We start from the raw sequence: 24,709 nt of genomic DNA on the forward strand, positions 1-24,709 counted from the left end.
CCAAAGAAAGTCTTATCCATTGAGAAGTCAAATTATTGTTAGGCTTAGGGTTAACCAGATGTTTGGCTACTGAAAAACAACAACAAAACGCTTACATTACTATCCTGTATAACAAGCCAGTTTATTTAAATTATAGCTGATTTATTTTAAATTAAATTAGTTTATTTATATTACATATAAGCTAGTTTATAATAAACTAGGCATAAATTATATATGTGTGTTTTCCACAGTTTGAATGCATTATTCTGACTGACTTTTGAGATTAATAAGATAGTATTAATTAGGGCTAAATGCCTACATGAGAATTAGAAGTTTTAAGTACTCTGCTAGTATTGATAACATGGATGATTCATGTATGTATGTATGTATGTATGTATGTATAGATATATTGTTCATAATTAGGTAGTGAGCTAGTAAACAGAAGACTATTTCATTATGAGTATAAACACTGCATACTGGGAAAGGTGAGAGAACGGGGGAAAACAGCTCTGGGCACTGACAATAAATGTCCCCCGAACCATCGTCACCTCCACGCTGTACATGAAATAAGTATATTCATCTTGATCCCCTGTTCTTAACAGCTTCCTTCCCTCCTTCCTTTGTCTGTGAAAATTTAAACTATTCCTAAGAAGTAGGGTTCCTAAAATCAAGCATAGCAACTCACATTTATAATCTCAGTGTTCCAGACAGAAGCCGAGTGACTTGCATGAGTTTGAGGCCAGCCGAGGGTGTACAGTGAGTTCCAGCTTGTTCAGGAAGCCTGGGCTATGTAAGTGAAAACCTATCTCAAAAAACCAGAAGAGTGACTGGCCCCGTGACACAGGATGTTTACTGCACAAAGGAAATTGGTTTTGGGGGAAAGGAGGGCTGAGATCTAGGTAGGCCCAGTGGCTCAGGTCCAGTGCTTTGTGGAGATGAGGGCCGCACTAACCAGAAGGAAAGGGCAGAGGCGTGGAGGGCGGGGTCTCGCATGAAGGTGCTGAACAGAGCGTGGAACCATGTTTTCTACCATCAGATAAATCGTCAAGTCTCTACTGAAGTATTTAAAGTAAGCAGAAACCTAACCTATATAGTTCTTTCATTCTTTCTCTGTAAACAAAATTAGAACAACAACAACAACAACAACAACAAACTGAACTTAAAGCCATGGTTTTTCTCTTACAATTACTGAGTATGTGTGCAGACCCCCCACCCACCCACAAAAGTGTGCAGGGTATTACTTTGTAACCCAGGCTGCCTTGCAATTATCATGTATCCTAACTGTGGGGGTTTGAATAGGTATGGCCGCCACAGACGCCTGTGTTTGAATGTTTGGCGCACAGGGAGTGACACTATTAGGTGGTGTGTCCTTGTGGGAAGTGTGTCACTGTGGGAGCGGGCTTTGAGGGTCATATATGCTCAAGCTAGACCTAGTACAAGGTCTTCACTTTTACTGCCTGAGGATCCAGATGTAGAACTCTCGACTAACTCTCCAGCACCATGTCTGCCTGTACACTGCCATGCTTCCCACCCTGATGACAACAGACTACCTGTCTGTCTGTCTGTCCACCCACCTACACACGTATGTATGTATGTATGTATGTATGTATGTATCTATCTATCTATCTATCTATCTATCTATCTACCTATCATCTCTGTAGACAATATCCACATTATTTTTAGACAGGCAATCCACATTTTTTTTTGAGACAGGGTCTCTCACTGGTCTCAGCTGGCCAGTGAGCCGCCAACATCCTCCGACTTCTACCTCCCTGCACTGAAATTACAAGTGTGGCATCATAGATGGATTTTTTTTTATCATGGGGGCTCGGCGGGGGGGGGGGGGGGTGAACTGACTGAATTCTCTATAGACTAACGCTCTTAGCTTTTATTTAACACACGGTCTCACTATGTTAGTCAGATTGGCCTTCAACTTGCAGTGGAAGCTGGGATCAAAGACTCGCAATTCCAGGCTAGGCATAACACATGATTCTTACCCCTCCAACCAAACTAGAAACTTCTAAAGACAGAATTCCATGGTGTCTTAAACGTTTTTTTTTTTTTAACTTCTTAGAAAACAAAATTCAGAGGAGGTAGACATTAGATGTTTAATAAATATTTCCTAACCAACTGTGGGAAAGCTAAGCAAATACCACCGGCAACAGTCATGGTGTGTTACTTTTCTCTGAAGGATAAAAGCCCTTCCTCTTTGTTTGCTATTTGAATTAGGCGGAAGCAAACAAAACACTAATATTCTGAAACCCAAGCTGTAATTCCCCATTCCCTAGAGTTTTTACTGTTCTCTAAAGAGTCATTTTCAGAACCTGCATGCACTTGAGAGAGAAGCCAAGTATGATTTTTTTTTTTTTTCGAGACAGGGTTTCTTTGTGGTTTTGGAGCCAAGTATGGATTTGAAACCGCAGCCATTCTAAAAAGGCTTCATTCGACTACGGTAGGCTAACCAAACACTGCACAAAAGCAATGGAGACCAGGAGCTGTTGCCCTCAGTTCAAAACAACACAAGTCTCGTAGACTTGCCCAACAACTGGCAGGGGAGCTGGGCTTTATAAAGGCTCATTAGAAAAACAAAATTATTATTTATTGTGCATATTTTCATAATCATCAGACAATAGAAGTATTGGTTGTGTTAAAGAAATAGTATGCCTCCTCACTGAGACATTGCTTCACACAAGACTGTGTGTGTGTGTGCGCGCGCGCGCATTGGTGTTTTGCCTGCCATGTGTGACCGTGTGAGGGTGTTGGAAAATGGATTGCAGACAGTCGTCTGCTGCCAGGTGGGGGCTGGGAGCTGAACCCAAGTCCTCTGGAAGAGCACCCAGTGCTCTTAAACGCCGAGCCATCTCTCCAACCCCAAGGTGTGGGAGGACGGTCTCTTTAATAGCACTTGTTCAGGTGAGACCAACAACCAAGGTACAGCCACCTCAAGTAGAACATTTTTCTGCCTTATCCTACACCTTAGGCTTAGACATTCCAGATGAGTTGTCATCTTTAAATTTCTTGTCGGTCCCAGTCCCAGGATACACTTTGAACAATGTAAAAAGAGACATAAGATTAGAAGTCTGGTCACTTTGGCAGATGGGAGATTTATCCAGTAGAGATATTGCCAGAATTCTTTCTTAAGTACACCCGTGTTGTTTTCGGATAGTTGTTTCACCGGGTCATCTTGCCCAGCTGGCAGAATTATGATTTTTCTAATAAGAACGCAGGGTGCTTAATGACAAGTCCAGGACTTGATGGCTGTGACCCTGAGATGCACCCTGGAACAGACTCTTAGAGGCATTTTCTTTGACATGGGGAGGGGCCTACCAGCCGGTTCTAACTCATGGTTGTCTCCATTGGTCATAGGAACAAAGCCTAACTAGAGGCCAATCTTGGTGAATAAATATTGGCAGAAACTTTCCCAGCAATCCTAAACTGGAACAGAATTTTCTCTCTCACAGTTTCTAACGTATCTGGTTAGTATACTTCTTACCTTCTAGTCATATTAGAGACTTCACCCTTTTATATATAACTTAATATTTCCTAGGCAAGTTTATCAGTAAATCCTGTCTAATATCAATCTGAATACTTCAAGTTTCTAATATCAGTCTGAATACATCAGTTGGGCATGAAATCCCAGCACTCGGGAGGCTGGGGATGTAGCTCAGTTGCAAGGGTTATTGCTTGTTATGCACTAAGCCCTGGGTTCAACCAGGGTGCACACCTAGAATCTCAGTCCTCAGGAAGCTGAGGCAAGAAGACTCAAGGTCGAGTCGTGATGCAGACACAGAGCAAGCAAGATGTCACTGCCTCGCCGAAAAAGGTACTGAGCCATGTGGCTAACACAGACAAGAATAATGGGCTAATATAAGTTATAAGAGTTAATAAGAAGCCTGAGCTAATAAGCCAATCAGTTTATAATTGATGTAGACCTCTGTTGTGATTCTTTGGGACTTAATGGCTACAGGACCAAGTGGGACAGAAACCTCAGTCAACAGTGTGGACAACTGCATCCACATAAAGCCTGAGAGAGCTTGGGAAGATATTCTAGATAGAAAAGAATAGAGTTAAGCACGGCTTATTGATAGCAGCATTTTCTCTCAGGTTGGGCTCTGCTTGCTAGAGGCAAACGCTGTCATTTAAGAAAGGCTTCCTGACTCAGCTTTAGCTGCGAAACTTTGCAGCTCTTTTAAGAGGCCCTGCCACGAAACACTTAAATGATGTTATGAGAGCTGATAGCATGTTTCTTGATGGTAGCAGGGACCTTGAAATGCCATAGAGTTGTGACAAAAAACATGGCTCTGGCCAGTACCTCTGCCATGAGGCTCGGATCTCAAAAAGCTAAGGAATGGATTGGATCCAGACGTCAAAGCTTTAATCCTAGCCATATCGTTTAGCAAATTAAAGACTCATGTGGTCAGAAATACAGTAAGAAGACTCAAGGTACATCCTACATAGTACATCCTAGGTATTGTGGAATATTAAGATGTATTACATTCGTTTATGCTGTGGAACATTTGTTTAATGATGCAAAGATGTGCTGCATTCTTTTATGTTGCATTTGTTTAACTCTGTGACACTGTGTTACTTTGCCTGTCTAAAACACCTGATTGATCTAATAAAGAGCTGAATGGCCAATAGCAAGACAGGAGAAAGGATGGGTGGGGCTGACAGGCAAAGAGAATGCATAGGAAGAGAAATCTGGGAAGAGAAGATTGAGAAACAAAAGGAGAAAGAGAAGAGTACTCCAGGGGGCAAAAAAACGAACTATATAGCAAGCCAAGGAGTAAGAAGTAAAGAAATGCATACAGAAATTGAGAAAGATGAAAGCCAGAGGCATAAGGTCCACAGGATAATTTAAGAAATGCTGACTAGAAACAAGCCAGGCTATGTCTAGGCACTCATAAGTAAGAATAAGACTTCATGTATTTATTTGAGAGCTGGGTGGTGGGCCCTCGAAGAGCAAAGAGCCATAAAACAAACAAACAAACAAACAAACAAAAAGACAACTACAAGTAGGCACCTACGGCCACACACAGCAAGTCTTATCTCAACAAAGAAACATGGTTACTGAAAGAAAGAAAAATAAAACTGAGTATAATGACAAGCAGGCATTTCAGGTGAACCATCTATGTGGCTACAGGATGTATGTATAGTCCTGGGTACTCATGGAAGCAATATAAAGCAGAGGAGAAATGGTCCCTGCTCTTTGTACAGTAGGTTGACTTGGGGATGAAGCTAATGATAACACCCTTGTCAATCATGTGTGAGGTCCTCAGTTTAATCTACGGACCCACCAAACAAACTAGGTCACATAATGTATACTTCCAAATTATAAGCATGTCCTTAATTCAGCTTTCTGTCTGTTGATTAACTTTGGAGGTAGGGTTTCACTTTGTAGCTCAGGCTATACTAGAACTCACAATGTTACCAAGGCTAGCTCTCAACCCAAGGAAATCCTCCGGTTTCAGATACCTGAGTGAAGTGTAGGATGTATAGGTTTGAGAACTGAGAATTCAAGGCCAGTGTTGGCTATGTAAGAAATTTGAGGCCAGCTAGGGATACATAAGAACATGTCTCAAATCTTAAAAAAACAGAACAAAGTAAGTTTCCCTGGGAGTTAGTGAGACAGCACAGAAGATCAAAGAACAAGAATAAGTGGGCCAGGTCAGGAAGGGGTTGGATTTGGGACAATGGGAGATAAACATGGACAATATGCAGCAATTAGAGAGGCTAAGCATCTATAGACGAGGGAGCGCCACAGAAAAACTCTGAACCCAATTCTGAGGAATGGCAGCACTGAGATGGGATGCTTCTGTGCAAGGGTGATTGGTCATGGGTTCATTCCCCACCACAGTGGTCTCGCTTCCATTTAGCAAACGACAGATACTAACCCACACTCTGGCAAGTTCTGCTCACCGAGAGCATGAAGAAAAAAAAAAAAAAGCAAGGTCCCTAGTGTGCACCACCAGAAGGAAGGAAAGTAAGTGAGCTTCTGAATAGCTGGAATCGACCCTCACATAGAACTCTGAGTTGGCTCATTGGCTGGAAGCCATCAGGAGGTTGTCTGCACCCAAAGACCAATTGCTATGGTGTCCGAGAGTGCAGGCGGGGACAGGCACTAATCAGGAGCGTGGAACCTCTGCCACTGCCAAGGAATGAGCTGCAAAAGCGGAAAGTGACTCTCCATGGTGGATAAATCTGTCCCAGTGCAGGAAGGAAGCAGGATGAATAAAGGCAACACCCCCCGGGGACACACTATTATGAGCACACACATGGCTCCAGAGAGGCAATGGTTCAAGGAAGACATCCCGGACTTAAATCGGCTGGCCATCTGGGTCTGGCTGGGCTCTAGGATCTGAGCTTTTGTTTTACTTTTGTGGTGTGTCAAACAGCTCACATTGGCCTCGAGGGCGGCCTTGAACTTCTGAGTCACCTGCTTCTGCCTCCTGAGTGCTGGGATTGCAGGTGTATGATACTTCGCTGAATTTATGTGTGGCAAGGAATTGAACCAAGGACTTGGTGCACATGAGGCAGGCACTTTACCAATCGAGCTATATCTCTAGGCTTAATTTATTTATTTAATTAAATTAATTAAGTAAGTAAGTAGTTGGCTTTTGGAGACAGTCTCATGTAGTCCAGGCTAGCCTGGAAGTCACTATGTAGCCCTAAGATGGCCCTAAACTCCTGATCCTCCTGCCTCCACCTCTCTGTGCTGAAATTGCAGGCATGCTCCACTACCTTTGACTCTGAATTTCATTTGTAATCAAGACAACGACAGCTCAACAGAGTCCGTGTGATTCAGAATTCATCTGTTTAAAGCACTTACCATAGTGTGTGGCACACAGCGGCAGAGACCACATCACACACACACTCACATGCACACACACACACATGCACACACGCACGCACCCCTGCCTCACACCCAACAGCTGACCCTTGCAGAGCTTGGACAATAGTCCTGGAAATTGCTATGGAGAGGCTGGAGGAAGGGGGTGGTTGAAACAGAGAACCCAAAGTAGTTAACTTACTTAACAACAAAAAAAAAACCAGTCTAGAAGGGGTGGGATGGGGGGGGGAGGCACACCTTTAATCCCAGCACTCAGGAGGCAGAGGTAGGCAGATCTCTCTGAGTTCAAGGCCAGTCTGGTCCACAGAGTGAGCTCCAAAGACAGCCAAGGCTGTTACACAGAGAAGCTGTCTTGAAAAACAAAACAAGACGATAGTCTAGAACCTCCATCTACTTTTGCTCATTAAGCCATGAATTCCCAGGGAATGGGCCCCAGCAGCCCAGGCTCCTGCCTGTCTGTCCTCACAGAGTGAACTCCTCTTGGGCGGAGCAGACTATTGAGTCCCTGTGCCTTTCTCTCCAGCTTCCCACTTTAGTCTGATTGTTTTTCCTTCACCCACCTCAGGAAGCTGCTTCTGCTCTTAGAGCGCTTAACAGGCGTCTGCACATTTCTCCTCGTGGCAAGCATCTCACCCTTAATTTGGTTGTTTACAACGACACCTGCGGCATTCAGAAAGATGTCACAGCCTCTGCCTGTTTTCCCATGGTAACACTTGAGCGGCATTCCCTTTTAATAAAACAGCGTGCATTTCCTTGGTGTCTATAGTATCACCCTTCGAGTATACGGCCAGAGGAACGGCTCCGTGCTTCCTAAAAGGCCTAGGGGAACACAAATTGGGTGTGCCCTTCTTTGTTGTTATGTTTGTTATTTGGGTTGAGTTACTGGAAAATGGCTGCCACGACCCAAAGGCTAAATTACTTTTTAAAAAAATAGTTTCATATTCTAGGAAACGCCAAAGCTCATTTGTTTAGGTTGTTAAGGCACGGGGGACTACAGAGATGGTTTTAAAATGTTGGGACAGTGGCTCCATGGGGTACTAATGTGCTCAGTTCCACACTGAGCTACATATGCACTTTATGGATGTCACAGTCCAGGCCATAGTCAAAGTTTAGCTGAGAATTTCACTTCAATAAATTAAAAAATCATAGTTGGGTCTTTCTTTCTTCGTAGTAGGAAGGAATTATTCGGGGGGGGGGGTGGCTCTAGAATTAATAACTGCTTCCTGTCAATGTGCTGCTTTTGCCAGTTGGCGGAATAATGCCTTTATTTTCACTCCCAAGCCCTGTGTGAAGGGACTGTAATTGAGCACGGATGTTTTCATTTAGCCAACAGAGCCTGACCAGCAATGCAACTACACTGTCCATGCAACCGTCCCAGGGTTTCACACAAAGCTGCCAGCCAAGGGAGTCACCACACCAAGTGTCAATGATGGAAGAGTCGCCATCTGCCATTAGAGACCCAGCCATGTGGCCACTGGTACCATTCCTCAAACATCCACTACTATCTAGTTTCAATATGTCCCCAGGCCCTCCTGCTCCACGAGGGTTCTTTCCCTCTGATACTGAATGCGGATTACACTCACCCTGCCCCATCTCCTTCATCCAACAATAGTGGGTTTTCATTAGAAAAGATTATGTAAACATTTTCCACATAAATCCATAATACTCAGTGAGAACTAGATTTTTTTAAAAATGGGTTCAAAGCACCCTGGGAATGGTCTTTACCTTCCACAAGTTAACGGCAAGCAAATTTAATTTTTTTAAAATTATCATTGACATTATTATTGCTGTTGTTGTTATTTTAGTATGAAGCAAAGTTGGGTTTTATTAAGAAAACAAGAGTATATACCCAAGGGGTAAGTACAGGTTCTCATACACACATTTTTTTTTCTAATTTCAAGTTTTAAAAAGGAATGAACCCATGCTATAAGCAACTTTTGGCCAGGATAACTTTTTGTTGTCATTAATTTTATTTAATAGTAGAGGCATGGGAGGTACACATGTAAAGGTATTCACGTGGAGGTCAAAGGACAATTTTGTGGAGTTGGTTCTCTCCTTAATAAAGCCCAACTTTGCTTCATACTAAAATAACAACAGCAGCAGCAATAATAATGTCAATGATAATTTAAAAAAATTAAATACATACAAGTCACATTATACAAACTGAATAGGTTATAGTTAGAAATATATCTATGTATACATACACATATATGCATGCGATAACCATCAAAGAAGAGGCCATGAATTTGAAGGGAAGTGGGGTGTAGTATATGGGGAGGATTTGGAGAGAGGTCATATTATAATCTTACCTCATTGAGTTGTTGAAGAGAACAGTTTGAATGAACGTTGAGCGTCTTCACATCGGGGAATGACTTCTCAATTCTAATTTCACCTGATTTAATGCAGAGTTAAATTCCCTCTCTGTCTAGTGAATATTCTGTTTGTCTTAGTTGGGCTCTTTTGTTGTTGGACGTTGGCCCGCTGCCTCCTTTCCTAATGAAAATGACCACACACTCATTTATCTAGCCCCCCTTTTAAAAAACGTTTCAGGGAGGGAATCTGCATTGGATAAGGAGGCTCCAAGATCTTAGATTTCGGAATTTCCCGTCATACTGGGGAGACTGACACACCAGACACGTTACGGCTACCTTGGTGAGTCGGCTGCACCATGAAACCAAAGGTGATGCAGGAGAGATGAAGTGAGCCAAAGACTAGTCAGTGGATCATGTCTCAGTTGCAATCTTCTTAATATTCAAGATACACAATCAGTAAAAACACAAACAACAAAAATGACATGAAGACCACTAACAGGGGGCTTCCCCCTTTACAGGAAATAGATAGTTCAAGCCTCCTGAAGTGGAAGGAGTTAACATTTCCTTTCTGATGGCAGGACTGACCAATCAGGGTCTGGTCAGAAAGTAACAGGATCATACAAATACATTAACAAAGGGTATGGTGGCATAAGCCTGAACCCAGCACTCAGGAGGTGGAAACCGGAAGATGGGGCAGGTGGAGACAAGAGAATCAGGAGTTCTGGTCATGTTCAAGAAGACTACACCTCGAGCTTGGAGCTACCAGGGTGTGGGGGACTCCAGAGTTTCATAGGGAGCTGTGGCCTTACTAGAGGAAGTATGTCACTGGGGGTGGGCTTTGAGGTTTCAGAAGCTCAAGTCAGACCCATGATCACTCTCTCTTCCTGCTGCCTGCCAATCCAGATGAAGAACTCTCAATTATTTCTCCGGCTTCATGTCTGCCTGTACACCATCAAATTTCCTGCCGTCACAATAATGGGTTAAACCTCTGAAACTGTAAGGCAGCAACAATTAAATATAAGAGATGCTGGCTGGGGTTATGGTTTCTCTTCACAGCAATAGAAACCCTAAGACACGAGACCGCACAACATTACCAAAATAAATACAAAGAACAGCATAACATTATAACCAGAAAGGCCGTTTGTAATAAACGAGCTACTAAAACCAAGAGGAGGGATGATGGGGCTCAGGTCTAGACAGCTGGGTTGGTCACGGTCATTAGCACCAGTAGCCTGATGGTTATGGGAGAGGGTTTAGATAGGGCCCCAGAGGACAGATGTGAGGAGGGGGCTGTTTGCCCACAAATGTGGCCACTCAACAGTGGGCTGGGAGCAGAGGAATTCATCACAGTGCCTCCCATTAATGGAGCCAGACTAAAAGGCAGGAGCCCGTGAAGCCTGTTGAGGCAGTTCATATAGGTCAGCCTTTGTGACCTTGGAAATGGGGAGAGAATGATCTGAAAGATGGGGAGAAATATTTCACACAGGCCAAGAATCTCAGCTTGGGTAATACTAGGCTGCATTTAACATACATGGAACAGTGCCCTAAAAGTTAAAATACACAAGCCCTACTGTAACTAAGACTCCATTACAGTGGTCCTCACAATACGGCTGACGGGCAGGCACTTTCTTCCCAGAACACACACGACAAAACAGACTTGGAAAGGAGATCTGCCCCTGAGTGAGAGGAAAGGAACTCTGGCCCATCCTCCTTTGGTTTCAGAAATCCTGAGTCAATCCCCGACTCTACCAAAATGAAAGTAACCACAGAGAGGTGACCACAGGGCATGGAGGAGAGTTTAGCAGAAGTTAGCAGCGCCATCTGTCTCCTCTTACTGGACCTGGTCTCCTGTTCAAATGGCAACGTGTTTACCTTTAAGTCATTTCTAGATAATCAACGGGAGCTAGCAGTCTGGATGACACCTGAGGCTTCTGACAAACACAGATGGCTGCAGCCTGCTTTGCATATTAACAAAGCTCTGATTTGACGGCAGATCACGGCGGGGGGGGGGGGGGGGGGGATCGCTCCTCAAGAACGGAAATGTGATTTCTACAACCACTTGGCATAAACCAAGTAACACTTCTCTCAGGCTCATTTAAAAGTCCATTAAAGGGCTTAGGGAGATAGCTCGATGGGTAAAGAAAGCACTTGCTAGGCAAGCACGAGGACTTGAGTATGGATCCTCGGGATCTACGTACAGGCTGATGCAGATGCAGGCGCATGTGCATGTAATACCATCGCCTCTAAGGCAAAATGGGAAGCAGACCTATCTCAGAACAATGTGTGCACATGCAGCCGTCACCAGCCACTGTGCACAACCCACTGTGTGTACATGCAAATGTCACCAGCGATTGTGCACAGCCCACTATGTACATATGCAGCTGTCACCAGCCATTGTGCTGTTTATAGAAACCAAACAGTTCTTTTTTAAAAAAAAAATTTATTTATTTTACGTATATAGTGTTCTGGGCACCAGATCTCATTATAGATGGGTGTGAGCCATCATGTGGTTGCTGGGAATTGAACTCAGGACCTCTGGAACAACAGTTAGTTCTCTTAACCTCTGAGCCATCTCTCCAGCCCAACCAAACAGTTCTTAACACGAGTGACTGAGTATCAAAATCAGCCTGGTCACATGAAGGTACTTTGCCCACAGACACTAAGAGTCAAGGTAGCTGTCATGTCCTGACACGGGGTTTCTTGTCTTCTACAAGTTCCCATGAAAGGTTATGGGTACACTTGCTGGCAAGCAAGTATAGTTAAATTGCAGTCAGATGGAAATGGTTCATTTATTTTTATTTACATTTTATGTGCATTTTTGTTTCGCTTGCAATGTGAGGGTGTCGGGTCCTCTAGAGCTAAAATTAGAGACAGTTGTGAGGCACCATGTGGGTGCTGGGGATTGAACCTGGGTCCTCTGGAAGAGCAGTCAGTGTTCTTAATTCCTGAGCCATCTCGCCAACCCCATGTTAACAGTTCTTAACAAGAGTGATTGAGTATCAAAATCACCCTAGTCACATAAACAGTGGTTAAAAATAACCTTTAACCCAGTTACATCAAAACCACTGGACAAATATTTCAAATACATGAAGCCAAGAAATATTTATTATAAGATTTTATGTAACAGCTGGGTATGGTGGTTCATACCTTTCCTACCAGCAATGGGAGGCAGAAAAGATGGACATCTGAATTTGAGACCAGCCTGGTGTAAATATTGAGTTCCAGGACAATCATGGCTATATAGAGAGACCCTGTCTCAGAAAATAAATAGACAGATAGATAGATCGATCGATCGATGGTGCTAAGCGATAGATAGATAGATAGATAGATAGATAGATAGATAGATAGATAGATGATGGATAGATGGTTCTAAGCTGCACATTGCCGTGGCACATACCTATAATGCTAATACCAAGGGGGAATGTGAGTTTAAAGCCAGCTTGGGCTGTACAACAAACAAACCAAGAAGAACAAAAAAGGTTCTGTGAAACCACAAATCAAGCAGCACTATTAAACCAAAAATGTCCATGGCACAATGGAAAATGTTTTGTTATAGCTTCCCAGATGGTTGAAAATATTTCAAGCTGAAATTTGAATCAAATTGTAGAGCTGAAGGTATCAGTTTGGGTCCATGCCTGTCATCCCAACACTTGTAAGAGAGACAGAGGCAGGGGAGTGGCTGCAAGACTGAGGCCATTCTGGTCTACATAGGAAGTTCCAGGACAGTCAGAGCTATGCAGACCTCATCTCAAAACAAACAACCTAAGTAGTCAACCAACTGACCAACCAACCAAGCTCAGTTGAAAAACATGTTTGCAAGGTGGAAACAGAAGAAGATGGGCGTAAAGATGCACTGAAGGAAATTGTCTGCCAGGCAAGCAGGAGGAGCTGAGTTCAGATCCCCAGCACCCTCGTGAAAAGCCCCGTGATAGTATATACCTGCAATCCCAGTGCTGGGAAGTGGAGACAGGAGGGACTCTGGGGTACATGGGCAGCCAGTCTAGTCAACCTGTGAGCTCCAGATTCAGCGTAAGACAGTCGCCAAGAACAGACAGTGAGACATGCCTGAAGCCTCCCCCTGGCCTCCATATTCAGATGCATTCTCCCAGCCCTACACAATGGCTTAAAGACATTCCCCCGCCAAGATATTTTACTTATTTACTTGTTTATTTTTAGGTGTGTGTGTGTGTGTGTGATATGCCATGTGCATGCAGGTGCCAGAACAGACCAAAAGATGGCATTTTTTCCCCCAGAACTGAAAATACAAGCATCTGTAAGCCATCCGATGCAGGTGCTGAGAACCCAAACGTGGGTCCTCTGGAAGAGCAGCAAGAGCTTCTAACAGCTGAGCCATTTCTCCAGCCCCAGAGGTGTTTAAGAAATATCTCTAGCTCCCTAACTAAGGGTCTATATTAACAATTTAAGCCTCTCCATACCTCATGTCCTCAGTTTTACAATGGAATCAATTATACCTGCTGGGTATATCACTCAGAATTGTAAGGAAAGTCAAGTGTAACAAAATATACAATGCTTTGTGCTCGGCAGTGGTGGCACGCGCCTTTAATCCCAGTACCCAGGAGGCAGGTGGATCTCTGAGTTTGAGGCCAGCCTGGCCTAGAGAGTGAGTTCCAGGACTACAAAGAGAAACCCTGTCTTGAAAAACCAAAACTAAAACAACAAATAGCAAAAAAGATGCTTTGTTAGCTCTTCGAAGCCAGACAAGGTGAACAGGCTGGCTATTGTTGTTTGCCGTTAAACAGATCTCTCATGCCGTACGCTCAGAGGCGCACAGAAACACGGCAAGTCCTTTGTACGTTCAACAATATTTACTGTGCCAGGCACCGAGAAAGAACAAAAGAACCATCGCGGGACACGTGGTGGAGAAGATAAAACACACAGACGGAACCTGCCCCACCGGAGATGGCTTTTCCTTTTGATTTCTCTTCTGTCACGTGGAAGAGAAAATGAAAAGCGGCAGTGGGAAGCCACAGATCTCAAGGCATTCATTTCTTACCACGCTTCAATCAGGTCTAAACCCCTAAGCAGGATAAATAGGCGGGTGTCTGGGGAGCATTCTCACCGCCACCAAGGTCCAACAACAAAAGAGCCCAACTAAGACAAACAGAATATTCACTAGACAGAGAGGGAATTTAACTCTGCATTAAATCAGGTGAAATTAGAATTGAGAAGTCATTCCTCGATGTGAAGACGCTCAAGGTTCATTCAAACTGTTCTCTTCAACAACTCAATGAGGTAAGATTACAATATGATACTTCTCCTTTTCCTTTCCTCTCTCCAAATCCTCCCCATATACTACGCGCCACTTTCCTTCAAATTCATGGCCTCTTCTTTGATGGTTATCGCACGCATATATGTGTATGTATACATAGATATATTTCTAACTATAACCTATTCAGTTTGTATAATGTGACTTGTGTGTGTGTGTGTGTGTGTGTGTGTGTGTGTGTGTGAGAGAGACTGTTTAGAACTGGACAGCCAGTAGGTATGCTCTTGTCTGGGGAAGGCCACTTCTCCCGCTTCCAGGTTTCCTGGGCTGATTACACTTCTTTGTGTAGTGCTGAGGCCTCATGAGCCTTTCCGGGTCCACCTGGGCAAGTTCACTGGCATCATCCTTGCTCAGCTCACATTTGGGCAATCATGCTGATGAGACGTTATGGATGTAGCTTCTGACATCACTAAGAGATACCATCTCACAGTGAACTCCCTGATCCTCTGGCTCTTATAATCTTTTTGCCCCCTCTTCCACAAAGCTCCATGAGCCTTAGATGTAGGGTGTTTTGTAGATATATCCCATTGGGACTGAGTGCCACAACCCTGCATTTTGATTGGTTTTCGTTTTCTAGTGGTCTCCATCTGCTGGAAAGAAAAATTTCCTTGTTGAGGAGTAAGGACTACACCTCCCTGTGGGTATAAGGACAAATGTTTATAGACTGTTGCGAGCGATTATTCAGGCCTAATAAATTAGTAGTTGTAGATTTTCCTCCAACAATCATGAGTTCCCTAGGCACTGAGTAGTTAGCTGGGTTTCTGGCACCAGGCATGCTTTCTCTCTTGCTGAATACAATGAGAGAGTTGTTGGTTACTGCTAAGGTATGCATGCCACTATTGCACTCTTAGGTTACAGTGCCATGCCGGTTGTTGATGTGGTTCACGGGTGTCATAACTGGGTAGGACTGTTGGTTGCCTCCCTCCTCTGGACGCTTGCATGGTGCCTTCTGGTACCGTGAAAGCTAGTCCTCAGAAAGGAGGCATTCAGGTCAAATCCACATCTGGGATCTTATTACAGAGCACCAGGGATATTGGTGCAGAACAGGATCTCATACTTATGTCTGTCTGGCACCTTTCAATAAAATTTTACAGAAAGGTCTCTACCTTGACAAATTAGAAATCCCCTGCCTCATTTTACAGTTAACTGTATTCTGGAGTAAATGTTTATTCATTCATTTAATCTCAATAATGGAGAACGAAAAGGATTTAGGACTTATTACCAACCAAGTGACAAAGATGTTAGGGTTTAGATTTCTGGATTCAAATTTCAGCTTGGATTTATTAGTTGACCTTGGACAAGAGACTTACCCTGCCTGCCCCATTCCCCCACCATAAAACAGGGAAAATAAAAACATCTAAATCAGTCATGTAGCAATTCAATTACTAACTCTACTAACCAAGCTCTCCTATAAGCATTTTGTTATCAACAAATACTTACTGTTATAATCTTAAAAGGAGAATAAAAGGAGCACATATCATGCAAGTCATTCATGTGTAAATGTTAGAGATACCCCCAAAGTATTCTAGGGAAAATATTGTTGGAAAAAAAAATCCCTTTAATTCTAAAAATGTAAATAAAGTACCTGACTAGATTACCAGCTATTCACTCCTAATGCTATAAACGTACCCGAAACTTACAAACATACTGAAATTTACAAGAAGATCACCCATAAGACAAGGAGAATGCATACAATAGAAGGGCCCATTTCAAGGGCCCCAAAGTTTGTTCCAAACATGAGCCAGCAATCCAAAGCGGAGGCCAAGGTCTGTGAAACCGCAGCTGGGTCACTTAGGGTCAAATACATATTAAATTTCTTTGTCCTACTGCTAATTTCACAAGCAGTTTGGGGAAATAAATTTACTTGTAATTTGAGACACTGAGTAATAGTGATTAGAAAGTAAATGACTGGCACAGAGAATCCTGGAATATTGATCAACTCACAAAAAAGAAAACCAAACAAACACTCAAAGTCACAGTCCCTCTCCTCCTCCTGGGCCTTACACATGCTTGGCAACTGTGCACATCTGAGACACAGCCTGGCCTCTAGCCATAATTTCCATCAAATGTTCACCGTATAATTGGCTAGGCACAGGTGGCGAGGCTGGAAGAGATTCAAAGAAGGCTGGGGCAAGGGTCACTGGTAGAGTCTACGAAGCATGTGCAAGCCCTGTGTTCTTAACTAAGACTCAACCTCAGCTCTTAATCCTCTCGATCCTTTGTCTGGCTTCTTAAACCCTCACTGTAACCCCTACACCCACTCACTGTGGAGCAGGTGACACTTGTGCATCTTATATGTGACAAACAAGAGTTTTCAGAAGGTTCAAAGCCTTGCAAGGCAGCTAGAATTAAGGAAAGGCGTTGCCTCTGAGATCCTTTCTAAAAATGTTGCCCTGGATAAAAATAAGGATGGCTAGAAGAACAAGAGGTCAGAGAAAAACAGACGAGCGCTGAGACACACCTTGTGGGAGGCTCCGGACTTGTCAACCAAGTGCTCCTGTGGTATGTATGGTATGCTTCAGCTTCCAGAGAGCTGAAACACGGGCCTCACACAGACCCTGCTCTGGAAGGTGCTCTCGGCCTGATTGCCTGGCATGACCCCTGTGCACAGCATGTGCAAGACTGAATCTTCAGATTCTGCAACAGACTCATCCACCAAACAAGGAAAAGGTCATGGGCATCACTTGATGGCAAACATCAAAGAGTGCCCTTCTGTTTTCTCTTCTGTAATTTTGTTCCATTGTTTTAGGTACAGAAAATATGATTTTGATCGAGTATTAAGGACCTTATGAAACCAACTTTGATTTCTGACAAAGAGAAAAGCAACTACGTGACAGAGTTTTCTCCTATTAAAAGGAACGGTTATGTAACCAGCCCACATGGAAGAGCCAAGCTGAAGTCGACATGGTAAAAGACAGCCGGATGAGCTGCTGATGAAGCTCAGCTGATGCAGCACTTGCCCTGTGTTCCATCCTCAGCACCACATAAAACAAGCAACAGTGACACACAGTTGTACTGCCAGCAGGTGGAGGCAGGAGGATCAGAAATTCAAGGTCATCCTATGACCATATAGGACTTGGATTCAGCTTAAGCTCCCTTCTCAAGATATAAATAAATAAAACAAGCAAGCAAGCAAAGTAAAGATTAATAGAGCCCACTCCTTTCTTCCAAGTCGAGATGGTGGTGGACCTACTTTTCATACAGCCTCTGTCCTCTCATGAAGGCCTTCACTTCGTTGTCCAGCGGGAAGGTTCCGTCATCCTTTCTAAAGCGGTAGAAGAGCTTTACATCCTTGAATTCCTTGTGCTCGTCACACACTGAAACACAGAACACACAGAGAGGACAATGAAAGCCTCGCCAGAGACAGAAGATTAAAATCCATCTCGCCGCTTCAATACTTGCTCACAGGGACATCAATGCTCAGCACAGTGCTGTGGCTCAGTGTTTGTCAGCATCACTACCGTCACCAGGTATTGAAAGGCTCACGAAATGTGGAGGCCCAAAAATGTGAGTCTATTTCCACCTCGTCTGAAGGTCAGAGAGTTTTAGCTTGTTCAAAGTTGTTGACCAGTGAGGCTTCACTCCCTGACCTAGGGTTTGGTTCTTGATCTTTTTGACTTTAAGATGGCCCGTACAGGTAGATCCATTCCACCCTGACCAATGGTCAGAATATTCAAGCATCCTTCCGCCCCTTCTTTTGAAATAGGAGGTTTGACATTGGGAGTGGCTGCCCTCAGGATACTTGGTCTAGGGTGGCTTCACTGCCTAAACAACAGAATGCTAATGACTTGACGTCTCAAAGTATTGAAGCAAGTAACTGTTCTAGTTGTCCTTTGTATCACGTTAAAGTAGTCTTTTGTCTTCTCCCCCTGTTGTACTGGGGTGTAAAAGTGTGTGGAAAATTAAATGCAGGCGATTTCAGTATTCACTGGAGCTCCCTCCCGGTACTGTCCTATGTTTCTGTTTTATTATTTTCAGTCACATCTTCGCTTTCTTTACTAGTTTTCTAACCCCCATGCTCCTACCCTGGTAAGTGGTATTTTTGTCAAAGCTGGTCTCCAACAACCAAATTCACTTCATCACTCCTGTCTCTGACTTCATAACGAGTACATCCACTCAATCAATGTGATCTTCATTGCCTCTCCAAACACCTTGCCAGTGCCGCCTCACTCACCATGATGAATGATGCCCCGGTCAGCCAATTTCTGCATGAGTTTTATTGCTGTCTCTCGGTCAGAGGCCTCCTTGTGCTCAATCAACCAGTCAATCAGTTCTTTCGCGACAAAGCAGTTTGGGTAGGTCTTGAGATGATGCCGCCTATCCTTAATAACCTTTTCTTCATGGAGCCTCAGCCTAAAAAGACAAACAAGAACTTGAGGAATGTTGACGGCAACAGGAATTATTAAACCAATCCCATGGAGAAGTAATTAAACAAGTTGGAGATTTCCATCCAATCAGAACCCCTCTCTCCAGCACAGATTTTTTTTTATGTCCTCCGAATTTGCATTCATACATTCATATGACATAAGTACATGCCTTCACTAATTCATATGACAAAGACTCATACATGTTATGACCTACCTGTTACAGACTTCTAGGCACTAGAGGCATGTATTAGAAAATATGGACAAAAAAGCTCGCCTTTGGGGGCATTTGTTTTCTCCAGTAGGGACCATAGCTATGTTTTCTTTTGTTGGCTGGTTGGTTCTTGGGACAGGGTCTCATGGGGCTCAGACTGGTCACAAACTTGGTTTGCAGTCAAGGATGACCTTGGATTCCTGATCTTCATGCCCCTACCTCAGACTATAGGCTTGTGCTACCACACTGAACTTCCAGAGCTAATCTTGATGCGAGGTTTACTGGCTTCCACGAGTTAATCTGAGCACCCTACAGAGAGCATCACAGCAATCCACCAGCAGTCAGTGCCACCTCATTCTTTTACAAGCAGAGACTGAGGTCTGCTGTAAACTATTATTTTAACTGGGCAAAGATGTGTTACCTTTGTTTATGCTGCAGAATATTACTACTTGAACTAAATAAAGGTGTGTTGCTTTTGTTTCTGCTGCATTTGTTTAATCATGTAAAGATGTGCTGCATTTGTTTCACCTTGCCTGCCTAAGGCACCTGATTGGTCTAATAAAGAGCTGAATGGCCAATAGCAAGGCAGAGGAAAGGATAGGCAGGGCTGGCAGGGAGAGGGAATAAAGAGGAGGAGAAATCTAGGCCTGAAAGAAGAATGAGAGAAGAAAAGGAGGAGGAGAGAATGAGGCAGACACCAGGTAGCAGACACAGAGAAGCAGGGAAAATAAGATATACAGAAAGAAAGGTAATAAACCCTGAGGCAAAAGGTAGATAGAGAGAAACAGATTAATTTAAGTTAAAAGAGCTAGCCAGAAACGTGACTGAGCTAGGCCTAGCATTCAAAACTAGTCAGTCTCTGTGCCATGGTTTGGGCAAAAGCCTGGGATAGAGGTCCTGTGATCACATGACTTGTCTAAACCCACATGGCTAACAAGTCTCAAAAATGAGATCTGAGGCCTGCTGTTGTCCCTGAGTTCATCACGCTGCCTCCAGCTAGAGATGGATAAATGAAAAGTCAAGGAGAAATCGATTAAAGCTGTTGGGGAAAAAAAAAATACAACTTACTTCCAGGCTGGTAAATTAGTGGAAAGTGCTCTGTGGGAGCTTTCGGTGATTTCACAAAGAAATTATGGACCTGCCTGTTCTTTAAGGTTTCTGTCATTTACCATTTTTTTGTTTGTTTGTAAATCATCCTTGCATTTCCTTTTTGTTTCTCAAATGAAGGAACTGAACTGGTGACCCACAAGGTCACCTTCTACAATCCACTCACCTGACTTCTATATTTCATAATGCATATTCTGAACAGTGCTGTGCAGGCCTGGGAATTGGAAAGCCTGTATACATAAAGGACTGTATGACTCTGGCAAGTGATTTAAGGGCTCCCCCACACCCACCCACCATCAGTGAAGTGGAGAGTTTGGATCGACTTTCTAACCCTGGCCATGTTGAAATTTAGAGGTGGGTATGCCGACCAGAAACCCAGCAGAGTGGATCCCCCACGGGGACAGTTCTAAGGAAAGAGATGGAAGGGCTGGGGGTGTGGCCCTCAGTGGAAAAGTATGGGCCTAGCAAGTGTGTAGATGAGAGAGAGGGAGAAAGCCTGGTAGGACTAGAAAGAGGGAGAGATCCTATTCCTATCTAGTTTTTTGTTTGTTTGTTTTTCTGATACAAGTGCTCATGTATTCTGACCACTCTCCAAATCCATGTGTAGCTATGAATGACCTTGAACTTCGGAACTTCTTGCCTCTACCTCCCAAGTGATAAAGAGTCCAGGTCTGTACTACCATGCCCAAGTTTTTGTAAACCAAGCAAGCACTGTACCAACTGACATACTGCCCAGTCTTCTGCGCGGAGGGGGCAGTCTTTTATACCCCACACCAGCTCAAATATGCTCTGTAGCTAATGATGACCTTGAGCTCATGGTCCTTTTGTCCCTACCCTCCAAGTGCTAGGATTGCAGAATGCATCCATCACCAGGCCCACTTTAAATTTTGACATCTCAAAAGTTGTCCCAAGTAGGGAGTATACTCAACCGAAATCTCTGAGGCTTAGGTGTCCTTTGCTATATCCAACTGCCACACACCAAATTGTGTTCTCAAATTCATACCCGCCTCCTCAGTTGATCTTTCCATTCCAAGTATTCTGTAACTCTATTTAGACAATGGGTTTCTAAAGATGGAACTGAAGAACTGGGGATGGAGGTTAGATGCAGAACACTCACCTAGCACCTGCAAGGGTCTGAAGAGCAGGCCCTAACCCGCTATGACTGAAAATTGGGGCATAGGCATATATAAAGATACAGGGAGAATGTCACCATCTACGCATCAAAGAGGCCTCAGAGGAGGACAATGCACCTTGATCTTGGATTTCCAGGCTCCAGGGCTGAGATGAACTTTTAAACCCTGTAGTCTGCTGAGCCAACTAACACAACCACTGAAGGCTGAAGGCTTCGAGACCCTGGAGCAGCCTAAGAAGGAAAGACTCAAGGACTCAGGCTCTGCTGGGACCAGGCAGTAGAGATGGGGAATAAGAGAATGAGGCAGTTCCCAGAGCTGGGAGCTACATAGAAAAAAAACAGTGAGTTCAAATGAGTTTCTAGTCCATGCCTAATGCTGTACTAAACGTACAATCAAAAACTGATTCACCTATCTGGAATCTCACTGCTCTCACTTGTGAAAGAAGGGTTTTGGACACGTGAGTGACCATGTGATCTCTTTACAGTGGATAGTGAAATTCTTGGAGCTTCACCTACCTCTTTTCTGCTAATTACACTCTCACTTCCCCTGGGAAAACCATTCAGCATCCACTAACAGTTCAAGCAACTCATATGCAACTGGGCTTAGCCCCAACATGTGACCCAGGCTTAGGCAATGATAGCACGCTAGTTATTCCTCGAGCTCTAGGTTGGGTGCGTGAATGAGCAAGTAACTTCGACAAGGCAATCCTGAGGCTTTTTCTGCAAGTCCTGGTTGTCACTAGACTTTATAGACGGTGATGCCTACAATCCTCAGCACGATTACTGCTGCAGTCGTGGGCTATGTCACAAGACCCTGTCCCAAACAAAGAAAACAAATGCTTGCAGTTACATTCTTGTCATGATAAAGGCATGCATGTCCAAGAAAAACCTTGAACACAGAACAAAGCAGTAATAATATAAACAGATACAAAGAAACCAAGAGAAAAGCTTTACCAGGCATGATGGAATATGCCTGTAATTTCAACACTTTGGTCAGGAGGCAGGAGAACTGCCAGTTTGAAGTCAGCCTAGGTTACAAAGAGGACTGATCTCTAAAAAGCAAAACAACAATAGCAAAGAAAACTCTCTCCAGCCGGGCGGTGGTGGCGCACGCCTTTAATCCCAGCACTTGGGAGGCAGAGGCAGGCGGATCTCTGTGAGTTTGAGACCACCCTGGTCTACAAGAGCTAGTTCCAGGACAGGCTCCAAAACCACAGAGAAACCCTGTCTCGAAAAACCAAAAAAAAAAAAAAAAAAAAAAAAAAACTCCAATAACCATGCCTGTGCACCTGAAATCAACAGTCCCCGAAGCCAAATGAACTTGTATTTAAGTACCATGAACCACATGTTCCTTATCCTTTCGTGAGGTTAGTTAAGGTGCCTAATCGACTACCAAAATGGTCCTAGATCTCCCACTGGATGACTCAATGGCTCTGTGACACTGTATGTTGCCACTTTTGGGCCTCCAGAGAACCCATCGGTAGTTGGAGCTGTGTGACCTGAACATAGTGGTCCCCGGGCCCCTGGAGCAGGCGTTTGACAGATTCCCATTTCCCCATCTTCCCACTTTCCTCTGTTGCTATTACTGTGGTCAGTCCATCTGGATTTTTGAGATGGGGTTTTCCCATGCAGCCTGGATGACATATTATGCATTCATTATCTTTGTTCTGAACTCAAACAGTCCCTTACAGTTGCTGTTCTTATGCTGCTGTGATCTCCTAATCTAGTTTGTAGAAAACACTGATGAACTCAGGGGCCGCAAAGACAGCTCAGTGATAAAAAACACGTCCTGCTTTTGCAGAGGGCCCGCGTTAGGTGCTTCATGACCCCCAGAAACTCCCTCTTCAGGGGATCTGAGACCCTCTTCTAAACTCCACAGGCATCTGTGCTCACATGTGCATGCTGTTATGTCCACATATACATATTATTATAAATAAAAAGAATCTTTGAGAAAAACGAATTCGGAAAGTTCCAGCAGAAGCCTAATCCGAACATCTATGAATAAGGAAAATGAGTGTTTGAGGTATGGAGCTTTTGACATCTATTTTCATTACTCAAAGACTGTTTTGTGTGCGGATAAATCGGTGACAGCAAATGTTGGTACTTAACCAGAACATTTGGCCACTTATAATTACCTAAAACCCTAAGAGTCAAAATGTGCTGTAGGGCTCGTGAATGAGAGGGCACAGCAATGAACCCACCAGTAAGAGAGATGAAAATGCCAGCGACAGGAAGAGAATAATCCCAAGAGGCATCGTCCAATGGGCCTAAAATCCACCCTTGAGACAGCAGTGATGAAGCAGGATTGCCTGACTGAAGAAGAAGAATGTGGGTATAAAAGGTAGAGGCAGAAGGAATTTATCAAGATCATCCTCAACCAATAGTAAGTTGAAGGCCAGGCAGGGCTATATGAGACCCTATTTCAGCTGTAGCAGCAGCTACAACACACACACACACACACACACACACACACACACACACACACACACACGGGGTGGGGAGAGAGACTGGAAAAGGAAAAAGTTAGGAAACCCAACTAAATTTGAACTTCAGAGAAACAACAAAATTAATTCTTTTATTATAAGCATGGCCCAAATACTGCATAAGACCTACTTACACTAAAGAACAATTACTCATTAGCTCTGCGATTCGAATCGTATTGAGTACTCTGCATCTAATCTGGCAGTCCTAGAGGGGGTATGTTTTATTAAACACAAAAGTATATTAGGATTAATATTTTATGGGTGAAAGAAAGGGACTTACACTGGTAGGAAGGAGCAACTTGAGTCCTTACTGCTTTAGGGAAAACTACTTAGGTAATTTTTTTGAGACTACCTGACTCATTGTTTATCTACTTCTTCCAGAAAGTACTTTGGCCCATGTGCTTGGAGCCAAACCCTAGCCTTGACGTACTAAGGAACAGGTGAGAAATACAAATTGTAAAGATTATGAACTTGTAAAGCAGATACAGTGAAACCAAAGGACAAAATCCCCAGCTCCTCCCGTTGAGCCGAATGATTTGAAAACAGGCTGGCGAGATGCTCAGCAGCTAAAGGCACTTACTGTGTAAGCCTGCAGACCTGAGTTTGGTCCCTCAAACCATGCAACAGTAGAAGAAAAGAACTAACTCCATGAAGTTGTTCCCTGACCTTCACGTTTGCACTGTGGCATGCTCACACACACACACACACACACACACACACACACACACACTATATATATATATATATATACACATACACACACACACTATACACACACACACACACACACACATAATTATAATAAATAATTGCTTGACCCTAACATGATGGAAAAGTGAAGGAAATAATTAGCGATCAAATTTAGCCCAGGAGAGAAAATGGCATGTGGTGGCATTCTGAATGAGAATGGTCCCCATAGGCTCATATATTAGAATGGTTAGTCACCACGGAGTGGAACAGTTTGGGAAGGATTAAGAGGTG

The 24,709-nt window shown here is 43.7% G+C and overlaps 1 protein-coding gene across 1 annotated transcript in view; it reads right to left on the reverse strand.

Annotated features, from left to right (window-relative positions):
* Deptor (DEP domain containing MTOR interacting protein) overlaps nucleotides 1-24,709 on the reverse strand; it is a 135,566-nt gene that overhangs the window by 80,595 nt on the left and 30,262 nt on the right. Inside the window, exons 2-3 of the mRNA XM_041671922.1 lie at nucleotides 18,603-18,781; nucleotides 17,622-17,745 (exon numbers count right to left, since the gene is read on the reverse strand). Coding sequence (XP_041527856.1) covers nucleotides 17,622-17,745; nucleotides 18,603-18,781 — 303 coding nt within the window. The remainder of the gene's footprint in view (nucleotides 1-17,621; nucleotides 17,746-18,602; nucleotides 18,782-24,709) is intronic.

This window comes from Microtus oregoni, unplaced genomic scaffold (assembly GCF_018167655.1).
Source record: "Microtus oregoni isolate MIOR12 unplaced genomic scaffold, Mior012 000022F_ref0000154, whole genome shotgun sequence".
In the NCBI taxonomy this organism is placed as follows: Eukaryota; Metazoa; Chordata; class Mammalia; order Rodentia; family Cricetidae; genus Microtus; species Microtus oregoni.